Below are 15,612 nucleotides of genomic sequence, written 5' to 3' on the forward strand. Positions count from 1 at the left end.
ATTGTTTATCAGCTTCACCAAACTCTGATGTAGCCTAATCGTGTTATTAATCCAGTGGTACATTTATTTGTAATCATGTAAAATGTTTAATTTTTTGTGAAATAAACATGACATTTTAACTTTGGGATAATTAAGTCCATGAAAAACATTATGTTTATCTTTATTTCTTTTTTCCCTTGTATTTCTTCTCTTTCCTTAAAGCTATACCTGTGAATTTGAAGACTTTACAAGAAACCTGCCAATGGTTAAATGTTTTGATAAAATGACACACTTATTTCAACACGTGATAGGAACCCATAAAAGGCGTGGTTTGTTTGAGGAGGTACAGTTTACAAAGCCCACCAAGTGAATGCTTGTTAGCCAATCAGAAGGCAGACCTCGAGTTTTACGTCACTGGCTTTGGCCAATCGGTGACACGCTCTGAGGGGGAAGTGCATTGTTCAAAAACCAAACGTAGCCGGGTAATATAACTCAGCTGAGCTTCAGAGTGCTCTCAGATAGGGAAGAAGCAATGTTGTAGTGTTAGTTTTAAGGAACTTTGATACCCATCAAACACAGGATCTCCGCTTTTCCCCCTAGTACTTGAGTTGTGTTGATATACTCAGAATATCTACTTAAGGAATCCAGGCGCTCATCGCACTTTCGAGGTAAGTGAATCGAATCCCGTGGTGCTACTAACAACGGTCTCTGCATTTGACCCATCCTAGTGTTAGGAGCAGTGGGCTGCCATTATGCGGGGAGCAGTGTAGGGAACAGTGCCTTGCAGAATTCTCGAACTTCCTCACGGGGATTAATAAAAGTGTTTTACCCCTGTTAGTTTACTCGATACAGCGGTGATAACAAACGTTAACCGAGCTGTCTTTATAGTCATCCAAACACCTGAAACATGTTTACTCAAACCAACTGTCCGAATAAGGAAGTTATCTATATTTAGCATATTGTTTTCGTTGGGGGAAAGTGAGCCTAAAGCCTAGTTTTAATGCTTATTTTTATACTTAGAAGTTGCCATGTCTTACATAATTTGTAAAAACTATCATTGCCATTATTTTAACGTCTTGTTTAGTTTAAAAATGGTCGCCTAATGTATGCTTTCGCTATAAGAAGTCCTGGTTAAACAGCAGAGGAGCTCAGTGAAGTCAAAACCGTTAAGAAATGATTGTAATGATGTCATTCTTTTTGCACAAATACAGTCTCTGTTTTGCATCAATACCTGTCTGGACAGGCAATAGCATGACATAATTTTCCTGTCTGACTACTCCAAATTGGACTATTGAAGGGGAAAGTAGGCTTGAAGCAGTTTCTTTGTGTTTTAATCACCTTGACATGACACACCCATTCTCTCATCTCTCAGGGAGTTTCTGCTTATTCTTCTTTGATGGACTAATTATAAGCTAATTTTTGGATGGAATTCACATTTGTGTGAGAATAGTTATGAAAGTTGTTATTGAGCTCTAAAATCAGTTTGTCATTTGTCTCTTTACATTGTATCCTGATATATCCCAATAATATATGCAAAAGGACACTGAAAAGTGGCTTTAACATGAGCTTCTGGTACACAGCCAGGTTTGATTACTTCATACTTAGAATAACCACATACTCATTAAGATTGATCCTTTTGTAACAGGTACCATGGCGCACACTTTGTCCTCCCCGTGTGGATTCCCCTCCGATGAGGACGAGGACATGGCTGTGTTCGAGTCTACCGCAGCAGAGCATGGAGGACTATCCAGGCCACGTCTACCTGAGATATCTGTCATTTCCCCCGGCCTGGACCCCCGGCCATCCATCATAGAACAGGTGAGAGTTGGTAGGAGTTTAATATCTTTGTTGTTTTAATGTAAGTAAAGGAAGTTAACCTACAGCATTTTTCACCAATGTGTAAGAAAACATTTGCAAAGCCACTCATTTGTATTGAATTGTCTTTCCTTAATGATTAAAATTGTTCTACGTCTGCAGTAAAACATTACAGATGTTTTTGATTTTTGTCTCTAGAAACTAGCAGTAAAACCTGCCGCGGCGAGACAAGGCGGCTCTGATGGCGTTAACGCAGAGAGGGTTCAGGTTTTTCTCCGTATCCGGCCACTTACTAAGGCGGAGAGGGAACGGGGAGAAGAACAGGTATGATTGTGTGGGTAGATATTCACATTTATTTTTATTTTACTACTCCTGTGCTCATGCTTTGCTCTTCTTTTAGGGTTGTGTGGCTGTCCAAGATGAAGAGAATGTGCTGCTTAAAGCTCCCAAAGAATCTCACAACATGAGGGCTGCAGAGAGGGGCATCACCCAGAGCATACACAAGTTCAATTTCTCAAAGGTAGGGGGGTTATACCTGTGCAAAGTGTCAAATAAACAGGTTGTTTATCACAAAGCCTATCATTTTTTTGGTGAGTCATATGGGCTAATGAGTGCACATCCTGAGCAACCATTGCCAGCAAAAGAGGGATCCGGAACAAAAAGACTGAGGTTTTCCTATCACCCATCTTTTATAGATTTTGGGGCCGGAGACCACACAGCAACAGTTTTACGAGTGCTCGATGAAGAAGATGGTGAAAGACGTGCTTCATGGCGAAAACCGACTCCTCTACACTTATGGTGTCACCAATTCTGGAAAAACGTACACCATTCAAGGTAAGATTTCTTTCTTAAACACATCTTTATGAAGCCAAGGTTTGATTGTGATGTTGCTGATGTATAATTCAACACTTTTCTGGTCATTTAAGTCTCTAACTTTGTTGCAGGCAGCGGTCAAGAGGCGGGCCTCCTGCCACGGGCTTTATCGTCCCTGTTCAGCAAACTGCAGGGCCGTCTGTACGGTGCCATGGACATGAAGCCTATCATGTATCAGGATGTGAGGCAGCTGAACTCTGGAGAGATCAGGATGGAGGAACTCCGCAGAAACTCTCTGCTCAAAGAGGTAAACGGAGTATAAGAATTTCAAAATGTTAGTCTGTGCCCGACAACCAAAGAAGTTTTGTGCAAGTGGAAGAAATGTTATTAATTTATTATTAGCGGTATTGATCATTAACTTAAAAAACAGATTATTCTGGCTGTTGTGAGTGACCCCACCGCTAGTAATAATGTGTTGTTGCACATTGAGCTGGAGGACTTAAGATTCTCATTGCCATATCTACACAGTAGCATCTGTGCATGTGACAATAACGAATTTGAATCTTGAGCTGAAGTCCCTCTCTTGTTTGCGACAGGATGATCACCTGCCTTGTCGTCGAGGTGGAAACACTACAGTCTGGGACAGCGGCATTGGAGGACTGTCCTCTACAAGTAACATCGCCACTCAGCTTGAAGGTTAGGCGAAATATGCTTCAGAGCAAATTCTAGTCCATATACTTTGACTGGAAACATTTGGAAAAAGCACATCAGAGCTTATTAGACCATCCTAAAAAATCCACACATTTACTATTTTACAACTGCATACAACATTACATTGTAGCATGCATCCAGTTAAGGTGATCATCACTAATTTAAACCCTGACTCTCATTGATATTGAAATCATAACTGCCATTGTAAAAGCCATTTATTGATAATCCTGTCTCTCTCTGCAGACACTGACAGTGTGTGTCTGGAGCCTGACAGCCTTTCACTCAGCGGAGGAGATGATCTGGAGAAGGGGGTGCAGTTTTCTATCTGGGTGTCCTTCTTCGAGATCTACAATGAGTTCCTGTATGATTTACTCGATGCCTCGCCCTCCCTGCAGCCCAGGAAAAGAGTCACTCTGCGGCTTAGTGAGGACAAGCAGGGCAACCCCTATGTGAAAGGTAACGCTGTTAATAGGACGTGAAACTCTTTGCTACTCTGTATGTGTGCTTGCTTTCATGGATACTCTGAGATGTCTACACAAGCACTTAAAACATGTTGACAGTGCTGCTGCTTCTGCTGTTGCATTATGGTGGTTTGCTTCTTCTTGTTGTATCAGACCTCGCCTGGGTCCAGGTCCGCAGCGCTGAGGAAGCTTGGAGGATTCTGAAGGCTGGACGCCGTAACCAGAGCTTCGCCAGCACTCACCTCAACCAAAACTCCAGTCGTAGGTAGGGGCAGATCAAACGTTTGCATCATTTTTGCTTAAATTTGACGTGCGTGTTTGAGTCACACTTTTACACGCTTCATAATAACACATTGATCACGCAGCCACAGCATCTTCTCCATCCGAGTCCTGCACGTCAACCCAGAAGCAGATTCAGCCAAGTCCATGCACATCAGCGAGTAAGTTTAGATGCTCCCTCTTAGTTTCAGCTTTGGTTGATTTTGTTATTATTGTTTCGGAAATGCAATAACACGGTCTTGCTTTGTCTCCGTTTCAGACTGACTGTGTGTGATCTGGCTGGGTCAGAGCGCTGTAAAGAGCAGCGAAACGGCGAGAGGATGAAGGAGGCCAGCAACATCAACACCTCCCTCCTAACACTGGGACGCTGCATTGCTGCTCTGAGGCACAACCAGAACATCAAGTAAGTGGTTAACCTTATCTCGGAAAGAAAGTCAAAAAACCAAAAACTGTATTGAAGTTTTCTCATCATAAGGTTTTGAAATAAGCTGTTTGAGAAAGAGCTTTATTTAAAAACGTACCTGCGTATCCACAGATCGCGACCCGCTCAACTGGTGCCCTTCAGGGACAGTAAACTGACCCGGGTCCTGCAGGGTTTCTTCTGCGGCCGAGGAACCTCCAGTATGGTGGTCAACATCAACCCCTGTGCCTCCATCTATGACGAGACCCTCCAGGCCCTCAAATTCTCCGCTCTAGCCACTCAAGTAAAAAACATTACTGTGAATTTTAGAGACCCATTTAGTCTTGCATGTCACAATAAGATGAAACAAAACATCATATCATTTCAGCTGGTGCATGGGCCGTCCACAAAGACCAGAGTGGCCTACATCCTGTCCTTACTGCGTGAGCCAGATGCACATGGAAACGAGAGCACGGTGATGGAGGACGAGGATAGCGTTGTTGAAGATGGAGATATCACCATGTTCAATACCGAGGTAATAGCCTACGCACTCATTTCTGACATCTAAAACCTCTATAACCAACACTTTTTGCATATTGAGATGAACACCTAGATGATTTCAAGGTTTCAAGGCTTTATTGGTCATATGCACAGCATATACAACGTATATGTTGGCAATGAAAATCTTATGTCGCGTGCTCCTCCAACAACTCAACATACATGGTGCAAATAAGATAAATAAAATAGTGCAAAAAGAGAGAAGAATGCTTTGAGATCATCTGAAACCTTTTTAAACCAGCATTTAAAAAGTCTCCACAACAGCGTTTCTAACAGCTGACTGTGCTTTATTAAGTCCTTGCTGCACGCCATTGACGTCCTGAAGAGGGAGGTGCAGCGCCAGCGGGAAGAGAAAGAGGCTCTTGAGGCAAATGTGAGAGGGCAGGTGGTCTCTGAGATGATGGAGGTCATCTCTAGGATGCAAGATGACTTCAGGTATGTGTCTGCCTTCTGTGTTTTTTTTAGAGACTTTTTTAATACTAACCCTGTTGTATTTAGGACATGTGATTAGTGATAGATAGATAAGTACTTTATTGACATTGCAGCAGCTCAATAAAAACAATTGTATAAAATATACATACAAAATGAAATAAACGCAGATCTAAGCAGTACTATAAAGTAGGATATTGTATATCCATTAGGTGTTGGAGGAATGTATAATTTAATAGGATCTAATGCATTTTGCTGAAATATTAAAAAGCATGGGAGTTTAATCATGGTAGACAATAAGTTGGGATTTCTTGCCCTACAGCGAGACCTTGGAGGCAGAAACGACTCTAATCGAAGAGAGATGCGAAGACAAGATATCCAACTTGCAAAAACATCTGAAGCTATTCTACAGCGAGGAGATGCAGGTGAGAGCTAAATCCTCCGTCTCAAGTTTGCATTACTTCAGGCAGTGTCTGTCCCTGTAGCATGGTTTCAATACACACATGATCTGTAAATCTTCCCTGAATGCATTTAGTATCCACAATGTATTGTCTATCATGTTGCTTTCCTCTGTAAAATATTTCCCTGTCATTGGATTTAGGAGCGTGATCAGGAGATCGAAGCTTTGTCTACTGCTCTGGAAAAAAGCAAGGCAGGTGAAGCCCACCCCCCGCCGCTGCCTCATTTGGACTCAATCGGTGGCGGCGATGGCCTACCTCGGCGTTCTCTGCGCATCAGAGAAACGGAAACTGGTCGGCTGCAAGTTGAGCTCGACCAGTGTCGCGCTGAGCTGCTCGCCAAAACACAAGGTGAGTGAAAGACTGCCCTGTGGTGTGCTGCTGTTAGTGTTTGGGACTGTGTGGTGTTCAACTCTCTCGTTCTGCCCGCCTGTGCAGAGCTCACAAAGCTGAAGACGCAGCTGGAAGTCCCCGTCTCAATGGGGACCCTCAGCGCTGACCGCAAGCTGGAAGATGGGCAGAGGGTTAGTTAACTCCTTTAAAATGAAATGCGTTATTTATTTTGCTGCATGCGAGTCTCTTCACCCTCAAAGACAAAACTGTTTTTCCTCACAGAACCTGCGGCAGCTGCGCCTGGATCTGCAGAGACTCGGGACCGACCTGCAGTCTGGTGAACGAGCCTGCTGCCGCAACACGGGGGGGGAGAGGCTGCGGCAGGCGCTGGCCGCTGCCGACGAGACTCTGGCCAAACAGGTACAAGCACAGATATGTTTAGTATGATGTCATTTAAATCATTTTATTTGATTCACTCTCATGTTCATCATTTAAAATGGAGTGTGGCCTTCTGTATACGCTTCAAATTGTGTTACTCCCAACCTTAAGGAATTAATCAAATTGTTTTGTTTTAATTAAATAAATTCAGAAAAAAGGGCTTTAGTTTTATAACACTTAAACCAATGTAATGTTTTCCCTGTATGTAGATTTTTAGTTAGTGCAGAGTCTGACAGTTATTGTACAGTAAAGTGAGGACAGCCCTTACATTTTTGTAAATATTGTACTATATCTTTTCATGGACAACACTGAAGATATGACACTTTGATACAATGTAAAGTAGTCAGTGTACAGCTTGTATAACAGTGTACATTTTCTGTGCCCTCAAAATAACTCAACACACAGCCTTTAATGTCTAAACCGCTGGCAACAAAATGAGTACATCCCAAAGTGTCAATATTTTGTGTGGCCACCATTATTTTCCAGAACTGCCTTAACTCTCTTGGGCATAGAGTTCATTACAGCTTCACAGGTTGCCACTGGAATCCTCTTCCACTCCTCCATGACGACATCACAGAGCTGGTGGATGTTAGAGACCTTGCTCTCCTCCTCCTTCCGTTTGAGGATGCCCCACAGATGCTCAATAGGGTTTAGGTCTGGAGACATGCTTGGCAAGTCCATCACCTTTACCCTCAGTTTCTTTAGCAGGGCAGAGGTCATCTTGGAGGTGTGTTTGGGGTTGTTATCATGTCGGAATACTGCCCTGCGGCCCATTTTCCGAAGGGAGGGGATCATGCTCTGCTTCAGTATGTCACAGTACGTGTTGGCATTCATGGTTCCCTCAAGGAACTGTAGCTCCCCACAGCCGGCAGCACTCATGCAGCCTCAAACCAGGACACTCTCACCACCATGCTTGACTGTAGGCGAGACTTGGTCTCATCAGACAGACAGCAATCCATGTCCTTAGTCTGCTTGTCTTCAGCAAACTGTTTGGGTGCTTTCTTGTGCATCATCTTTAGAAGAGGCTCCTTTCCAGGACCGCTGTATTGTCTTGGCCCCCGTGCTGCAGCTCAGTTTCAGGGTGTTCTCTCTTCTTATAGCCTAGGCCATCTTTATGTAGAGCAACAGTTCTTTTTTTCAGATCCTCAGAGAGTTCTTTGCCATGAGGTGCCATGTTGAACTTCCAGTGACCAGTATGAGAGAGTGTGAGAGCGATAACACCAAATTGAACACACCTACTCCCCCTTCACACCTGAGACCTCGTTACACTAACGAGTCACATGACACCGGGGAGGGAAAATGGCTAATTGGGCACAATTTGACCATTTTCACTTAGGGGTGTACCTTTGTTGCCAGCGGTTTAGATATTAATGGCTGTGTTGAGTGATTTTGAGGGCACAGCAAATGTACACTGTTATACAAGCTGTAAACTGACTAGTTCACATTGTATCAAAGTGTCATATCTTCAGTGTTGTCCCATGAAAAGATATAGTACAATATTTACAAAAATGTGAGGGCTGTACTCACTTTTGTATCTCTTCTCACTTTAGGCTGATTATCGAAGCTCTTAAAAGAAAGCAGTGATGATTTGCATCCTAAAGCTGGATCTGTTTTTAATTGTATTTCTGAATTTCAAAAACCGTTATTTTTCTCTCCCTCTGCTCTCTTCTCTAACAATCCTGCTGCACAGCTAGCTCTTAAACTAAATCTAGGTTTCTAACCTCTGCAGCAGGTGATTAGTGCAAAAGCATGTTCCAGAGTTTGGTTTTGGCTCACTTTTTCTCCCTTCACCTCCCACCTCATCCCTCACCCTCACTTTCCCCCCCTCTGTGGTCTTGTCTTCTTCTTAGGACCAGACCCTATTAGACCTCCAGAACGGCCTGATGCTTGTAAAGGCTGATCTGAGGCGGAAAGCAGAGACCCTTGCCCAGGTGCAGCTGCCCACCCCTGTTTCTGCTGCCTCCACCACACCAGGATCCTGCAAGAAAAGGGGCTGTTGGGCCCCTGCCCCTATTGACACTGAGAACCGGCCCCCACAGAAGCGTCCCTTTTTCCAGTCCATTTTCCCGACGCGCACCCCAACGCGTAACTACAGCGCTCGTCCTGTAGAAGACGCAAACGTCACCCCTTACTCTAGGATCTTGCGGTCCCGTCAGCAGTCCCCCACTCGCACCCCGACCCCCACCCCTCGCAGCCTCAGGGGAAACTACTGAGATTCTTGCAGCCTGTCATCTTTGATATTATGCAAAAAAAGATTTAACTGCTTCCACCTTTTATAGTATTTGTATATATTCACTTTTTGCAGTGTTGTTAATTCACTGTTTTTATGCCAAATACAGTCTTTATGTACATGCGTTATTCTTCAAATAGAGTAGCAGTACACTACTAAGGAGTTTGAGGTGATTGTAAGCAGTGCCACCGCTCAGTGGCTGATGGTTATGGTCTGTATGATAATAGTGCATGTGTGTGTGTATTCAGGTTTTTCTGCCGCGAGAATTTTTCTGTGATTCTACCATAAAAATACTTTTGAGAAGTCTGAGCTATTTCAGAAGTGTGTAGTGCACAAACTGAAATAAAAATTACAAAAAAAAAGTCCAAGCATGTGTGCTTTATTTGTACTATTTACATATATACAGCATTGTTGATGGGCATGACTGCAAGTCACAACAAGACATGTTTGTGTGCTGTATCCGTTCTACGTACGTGTGTGTGTATGTAAGTAGTTCAAGGTGACCCTTCTCTAAAATGAGGGGTCTTATCTGTGCTTCTTTTTTACAGTTGGAATAGCCTTGAGTTATAGAAGGGCATTGTGTGTAAACATCTATTTAAAGAAAACCCTTGTGTGTCCACTGAGGTATGTACCAGGTTGAAAGTACACTGCATTTATTTTAAGAGCTTTGTTTTTACATTTGACACACAGCACTGGTTACCCTGAACAAAATGATCAGGATCGCAAAAGGTACAAACAATATTTTAATGTCATAAACAAATCTATGCGTTAACAAGATAATCCTTCCAACAATGTCTTTTGGTAACGTAAAACCCCAAAGCAGGTGGAAATACAAATTGTCCATTTGGAAGCCAGTGAATATAGGGGGGGTTTCAGGGTGTGAAGGAGATGAGGTTCAGAGGAGACACCCTCCTGACGGGAGTGTTGTTGTTTGAGAGCGGAGCAAACAGATCCGCTGATGGCGTCTCGATCTGATCTCTGACCTGTGAAATCTGCCTCAGCAGAGCCTTCCCTTCTTCGCGAGCCTACGAGCAGAGCACCACAGTTAGTGTTTATACGACATACAGTCCAGCACAGCAACACTGCTCGCTCTGTGCAGGCACACTCACATCATTGTAGTCGCAGCAGCGCTGAGCGCAGAGGGACGCCTCGTCATAGAGCTTGTTCTTGAAATAGTACTGACCCAGGTACCGCAGGGCTGTGCTCACCTCAGCATGCTCCAGTTGTTCCTGTGATGACAGGATTTTATTAGAATGGATACAAATCCCTGAAGGTCTTGGATGGGGTTAAAGTTCAAACCTTATTTATTACTGCAGTTCTGTTACTCCCTTCGCAGAACTAAAGTATACTTTAATAAAAAGTATAAACTGGTGATGGTCATCATGTTTAGGAGAATCAGAATTGAACTTTATGAAATAAAAATGGCACATTTTTGCTTTAAATAAAAAGAAAGACTTGGAGCCAATCCTGGAAAGTCATTACACGTTGAAAATGTGAAAAGTTGAAAACCCAACCCCCGAGATTTTTTGAAATACTAACATGTAAACTACGCATTCTGGTACACTCTGAGAAGAACATAAATCCATCTATTATTACCCAGCATATTTAATCATGTTTAATGCCATTTATCTTTTGTTGCTTTGTTCTGACAGCTGAAGCTGCTGCTCCTCACAGAGAGAAGAGGAAAGAGGAGAAGCTGTGAATTACTTTCAATTGTGGATAACGGTAGATGGCCCCCACTGTTCTGTGGGTCAAAATTAAAGCCTACACATATTTTCGTTATTATAAAAAAAAAACCGGTAAATTACATGGATGTATAAAGACTAGTTCTACCGCAAAGTTATTCTCCGTGGGGACTTGCAGCAACATGCCGTAAGCTTGATTCTGATTGGCCAGAAGACTCGAGAAGCATCAGCAAAGATGTTTTATTGAGAATATGACCACTACGTGACAGCAGTTTTCAAAACCGTTTCTGCTCCCCTGACATTTCCAGTCAAACAGCTACTGCACGAGCAGCATTAGAAATTCCAGCCTTCAAAAATAAAAGTGATTCCCGTGATATTTTTTTTCTCACTTGCGTATCTGCGACCCACTCAAAATGGGTCCACGACCCACCAGTTGAGAACCACTGTATTCAGATATTTTAAAAATGCTTACCCCACAGGAGAAAATGTCTTGGATGTAAAGCATGTAACACTGTGCGGCATCATCAGACTCATTCAGCTGTTCATGGAGCCTGAGAAAAGGAAATGTAGAAATCCCATTTAACTCGTGTTTATAGGCGATATATTCATTATGAGGAAAAAAAAGTGCTGTAGATCAGATCGGTATTTTGTGACGTAAACTACTGTTTTTAGTCCAGAGGATGATTCTTCAGTTGTATATCCTCAGGCTACACACTTACTTTGCCAACTTGAGTAGAGCCATTTTCTCTACATCTCCAACTGAGTAGGCCCTCCAGTAGCACTAGACAAAATACAAAAACATCAAAAACAAGCCAGAAAGCTTTAGCGATTTCATTACAACTCAGGATTTTCTGACTGTTGTAACATACGTACCTTCTTGGCTTCCGAATGCTGCGACAGTTTTTCGTAGCTTTCCCCCAGTGCGACCAACATACGCGAGTCGTTGGGCCTATCAGAGCAAGCAACTGGTGTCAGAGCATTTCCTTACACTTTTAGCATTCTTAGTTAAACCTATATAAAGCGTGATGTCAAAACCCTTACCTGAGCTGGTGAGCTTTTCGATAATAGTACAAACAGTAAAAAGGCATCTTGAGGATCTCGTACGTCTGACCCAGACCATACCAGGCACGGTAGTCCCGCTTGTTCACTTCAATGGCATGCCTGACAGACAAAAAAAACACAAGTTAAAACACAGAAACAACCCGAAACACATAAAGATACCGAAATCTCTGTCGAATTGAGTGCCTTCATGCTCTACTACATCTTCAGTCTGACCTGTAGGCCTGGATGGCAGCCGAAGTGTTTTTCATTTCCATGTACTCATGGCCCATGAGGGTCCAGGCCCCGAGGCATCGAGGGTTCAGTTTGAGGGCCCGCTGGAAGTACAGAGCTGCCTTCTCATGCTGAGAGCGTAAGCTATAATAGTTACCTGTGGATGAGACGTATAACTTAATACACAGACCGTAATTCTAAAAGGACTTTTAAAAAATGTCACCAGGATTGAAGGAGTGAAGATTTAACCAGCCAAATAATTATTGATTCAAGAGGCTTTTTACATTTTCAACAACTAAGGGTTTTATCACTGAAAGAAATGGTGCCGAAGAACTAAACAGAGGCGTTAGTGGTGATCAGATTGGCTCTCCACTTACCGATAACACAGCACGTCTCCACCCGGTACTTATCGATCTCCACCAGGTTGTGAGCCAGGTAGCTCAACTCTGGCTTCATGCTCTGTGGAAGCGACACGAAAAAAACTAAATTAGATTTTGGAATAATTAATGGCTCTTTGATCCTACTCTGCAAACATGAAAAAAATATCCAGGGAATATAGAAAATGCCTCTGCCAGTAAATCTTATTGTAAAATTCTCACTAGCTGATACTAGACCTCTCACCTCACTGTGAAATATTTGTTATGCTAATCAATAAGGCATCACAATACAGGTGGTGAACTCACTTTGACATAGAGCAGGTTGGAGAATGTGTCCATGTTGTCGATGCGATAAGGATCCTGCTCCCTTAGCTCATTGAAGAGAGCCAAAGCTTGGTCAATATCTGAAACACACAGAGACAGTCAGGCTGACCCTGTCCCCATCACACCCTGCTGACAGGCTAACCTCTTATTTAAAAAGGTAGAAATAAACCTCTGATGTTGTGGTAAGCGACGGCAATCTGTGAGATGATGTACGTGCTCTTAGAAAAGCCGGCCTCGATGAGGTTCTGGTATTTCTGCAGCGCTTCTTTGATCATCTGCAGCTCTGTGTACATGTGCGCCAGGAAGAAGTCTTTAATCCAACAGTCTGGCAGAGACAGAGACTTCAGCTGTGGAGAAAATATAAGAGACAAATGCAGATTTAATCAATTCAGTCCTTTTTTAAAAGTTTATTAGCATTGATTCAAAATGACAGACGGTTTTTTTCTACATGTTTTAAGGCAGTTTAAGAGTCATGAGTCTGTGTTGTGAGCATTGACTTTGGTTTCATATGGTAACTGTGGACCTGGGCTCATAAGGTTAATGACACAAGGCTAATTACGATATGTGTTGCAGTTACCATTTCAATGTTGGTGACGAGGTTACTGAGCTCCAGCCAGGCTCCCCAGTGAAGAGGAAGCGCGTGAATAGCCTCAACAAACACCTCCACCGCCTCCTTCAGCAGGTCCAGCTTTCGCAGCACCACCCCATACCTGTGGTCCCACAATCACACATATACAGTATGTGAGCTATCCACTCTGTTATTCTGCTTATTATGAGGAAAGTATGCATGAAAGGTTCTTACAGGTACAGGGTGAACCCGTCCAACTCTCCTGCGTTGTGTTTCTTACTGAGCTCAACCCTCAGCTCTCGCAGGGCCTCATTGCGCACCTGACCCTTCTCCAGTGGACCTAAAACACAAAGAAGTTCAGTGGTAAAGAGTAACTAAAGCACTTTAAGTTCTCTTTAAATGTCCAAACAGACGGATCCTTACCCAGGCTGTCCACAGTCTCATCGTCCTTCTTTTTCTCACCTGACTGAAGAGATGAAAGGGGAACTTTTAAAATGGTCCACAATCATTACAAGCAACTTGAACGCAGTCAAGTCATGAAATAAAATCAAGGCTCGAAGAAAGTGGGCATGCCAGATATCTACAGAATCTTACCAGATAGCGAGAATACATATAGAGGAAATAAGCCTTCTGGCTGCAGCAGCCTTTCAGAAAGTAAGCAGCACGGTCATACTCTTTCAGGTCAAAGTAGGATTTGGCCAGCGTAAGTGCATCCAGGTCCTGTGCATCTTCCTGTATGTGGGGAAAAAGGAAATGTATCAGAAAAGATCTTTATCAATGTCACTCTTTTACTAAAAAAGATAAATGAACAACGCAAAAGCACTTCATAAAGTAGTAACTCTAAGGGACCTTTCTGAACCTATTTACACATGTTTACTTTATAGAAAATATTGTCACCAGGGGGCAGTACAACGGTTCCATTCAAGAGAACAGGACACAATGAATTACAACTACAAAAGAGCTGCAGCTTTGTATCTCATATTGTTTATTTCTTCCATGTGTCACTTTACCAAAATTAACAATGGAGGATCCTACTAACAAAATATTGTCTTTTTGGCCAGATCCTGAGCTAGCTTCTGTCCAACATTACTTAAAAGTAAGTCAAATGTGATTTTTGAATAAATTGGAAACTCAGTGGTATGTAGTTGAATGTAATATTGTGAAACTAAATTAACCCAGAAAGTCCTCTGTCCTGGCAGAGTACAGACCTCAGTGAAAGGAGGGGACGGAGGTAATTCATCTTTGGGAAGACGGTCCAAAGCAGAGGCCAATTCAGAAGCCCTGAAATGTAAACAGAGGAAGCATGGTGTCATTCAATACATTCCTTAATTTGAACCACATTCATTTTTACAGCAAGAAAACACACCATAACGTTTATTTATTTATGTGTGCATATTTGTCCAGTAACTTTTATTTTGCTGATCGATAGCAATCATCAACAACTACAAATGGAGCCAAGAAATGGTAAAGGAATTACACCATGTATCGTTAATACATAAATAACATGTGTTTTGAATGTGTTACGACTCTCTTAATTGAAATGTAACATTGATATAGTTGTATATTTAATGCATGTAGGCTTTATCTTATTTTTTTCTTGAGACTTGTCAACAGGAGAGCTAACGTAGCTAGCAGACTAACGGACGTTAACGCCTAGTTACCAAGGTAACAGAGCAGAACGACAGGCATTAACGGGACATTGGAACACAGTGAGTCTCACCACTTGGAGCTGTGGAGGAGTCCTCTTTCTTTGCAAAGCGATATCACCGACATTAGCTGTTTCTTGATCTGTACCAGGTCCCCATACTCACTACAGAGAGCCGCCATTTTCATATTTTACAAAGCAACTACGCTATTGGTGGAAGTTACAAAGCGGTAGTCCCGCCCGGACAGCGTGACATCATTTCTGCTTCCTCTGTGTTTCCAGAATAAAGTAAACACTAAAACCATGATATTCACCTTTTCGACAAACCCCAGATATCAGCAAACCTCTGGAAAGTACACTCACAAAATAAATGAAAAAAAAGTCAAAAGTCCAAGTCCACTTTATTGTCAAAGTTTCTACATGTGTTATACAGACAATTGAAATACCGTTTCTGGCTGTTCCACAGTGCAAATATAAAAGAACATATAACATAAAAAGACAAGAGCTTAGAAAAAAAAGGGTGTGTAAAAAGGGGTATACAAAACAAAAACTAAGTAATATATACATATGTTAGACACAATCAACACAGTTTGACGGTAGTGCAAGTAGTTCTTTAGTGCAATACTTTGTGCAACGTACTGAACTGAACACTTCTGAATACCTATAAACTTAACTTACTGTTAGTATTTCCGTTTATTATTTTGTTTCTATATACTTCTTGTCTTCTACTTCTCAGAGGGAAATACTGCACTGTTTAGTATACTTAATTTAACAAAGAAATCATATCACATGTTCTCATGACCTGATGTAGTCCTATAGCATAGATCTATTAGTATA

The 15,612-nt window shown here is 42.4% G+C and overlaps 2 protein-coding genes across 2 annotated transcripts; one reads left to right on the forward strand and one right to left on the reverse strand.

The window, feature by feature from the left end:
• The first annotated feature begins 469 nt into the window (after positions 1–469).
• kif20a (kinesin family member 20A) lies at positions 470–9,260 on the forward strand. The gene is made up of 19 exons (XM_063895432.1): positions 470–647; positions 1,625–1,797; positions 1,993–2,118; positions 2,195–2,314; positions 2,490–2,628; positions 2,739–2,914; positions 3,204–3,303; positions 3,562–3,774; positions 3,933–4,044; positions 4,145–4,219; positions 4,318–4,461; positions 4,594–4,762; positions 4,847–4,993; positions 5,312–5,451; positions 5,768–5,870; positions 6,047–6,254; positions 6,342–6,427; positions 6,519–6,656; positions 8,525–9,260. The coding sequence occupies exons 2-19, from the start codon at positions 1,630–1,632 to the stop codon at positions 8,885–8,887; spliced, it is 2,727 nt and encodes a 908-aa protein (XP_063751502.1). The 5' UTR covers positions 470–647; positions 1,625–1,629; the 3' UTR covers positions 8,888–9,260.
• Positions 9,261–9,264: 4 nt separating this feature from the next.
• Positions 9,265–14,995, reverse strand: cdc23 (CDC23 (cell division cycle 23, yeast, homolog)). Its single transcript, XM_063895434.1, has 16 exons — positions 14,851–14,995; positions 14,339–14,411; positions 13,725–13,862; positions 13,554–13,596; positions 13,365–13,470; positions 13,140–13,272; positions 12,732–12,909; positions 12,545–12,642; positions 12,239–12,320; positions 11,865–12,018; positions 11,631–11,750; positions 11,463–11,538; positions 11,309–11,370; positions 11,062–11,140; positions 10,014–10,133; positions 9,265–9,929 (listed from the first exon to the last, which is right to left on the reverse strand). Exons 1-16 carry the CDS (start codon positions 14,961–14,963, stop codon positions 9,777–9,779), a joined length of 1,728 nt encoding a protein of 575 aa, XP_063751504.1. The 5' UTR covers positions 14,964–14,995; the 3' UTR covers positions 9,265–9,776.
• Between the last annotated feature and the right edge of the window lie 617 nt (positions 14,996–15,612).

The sequence above is a fragment of the Eleginops maclovinus genome, chromosome 11 (assembly GCF_036324505.1).
Source record: "Eleginops maclovinus isolate JMC-PN-2008 ecotype Puerto Natales chromosome 11, JC_Emac_rtc_rv5, whole genome shotgun sequence".
NCBI classification, from domain to species: Eukaryota; Metazoa; Chordata; class Actinopteri; order Perciformes; family Eleginopidae; genus Eleginops; species Eleginops maclovinus.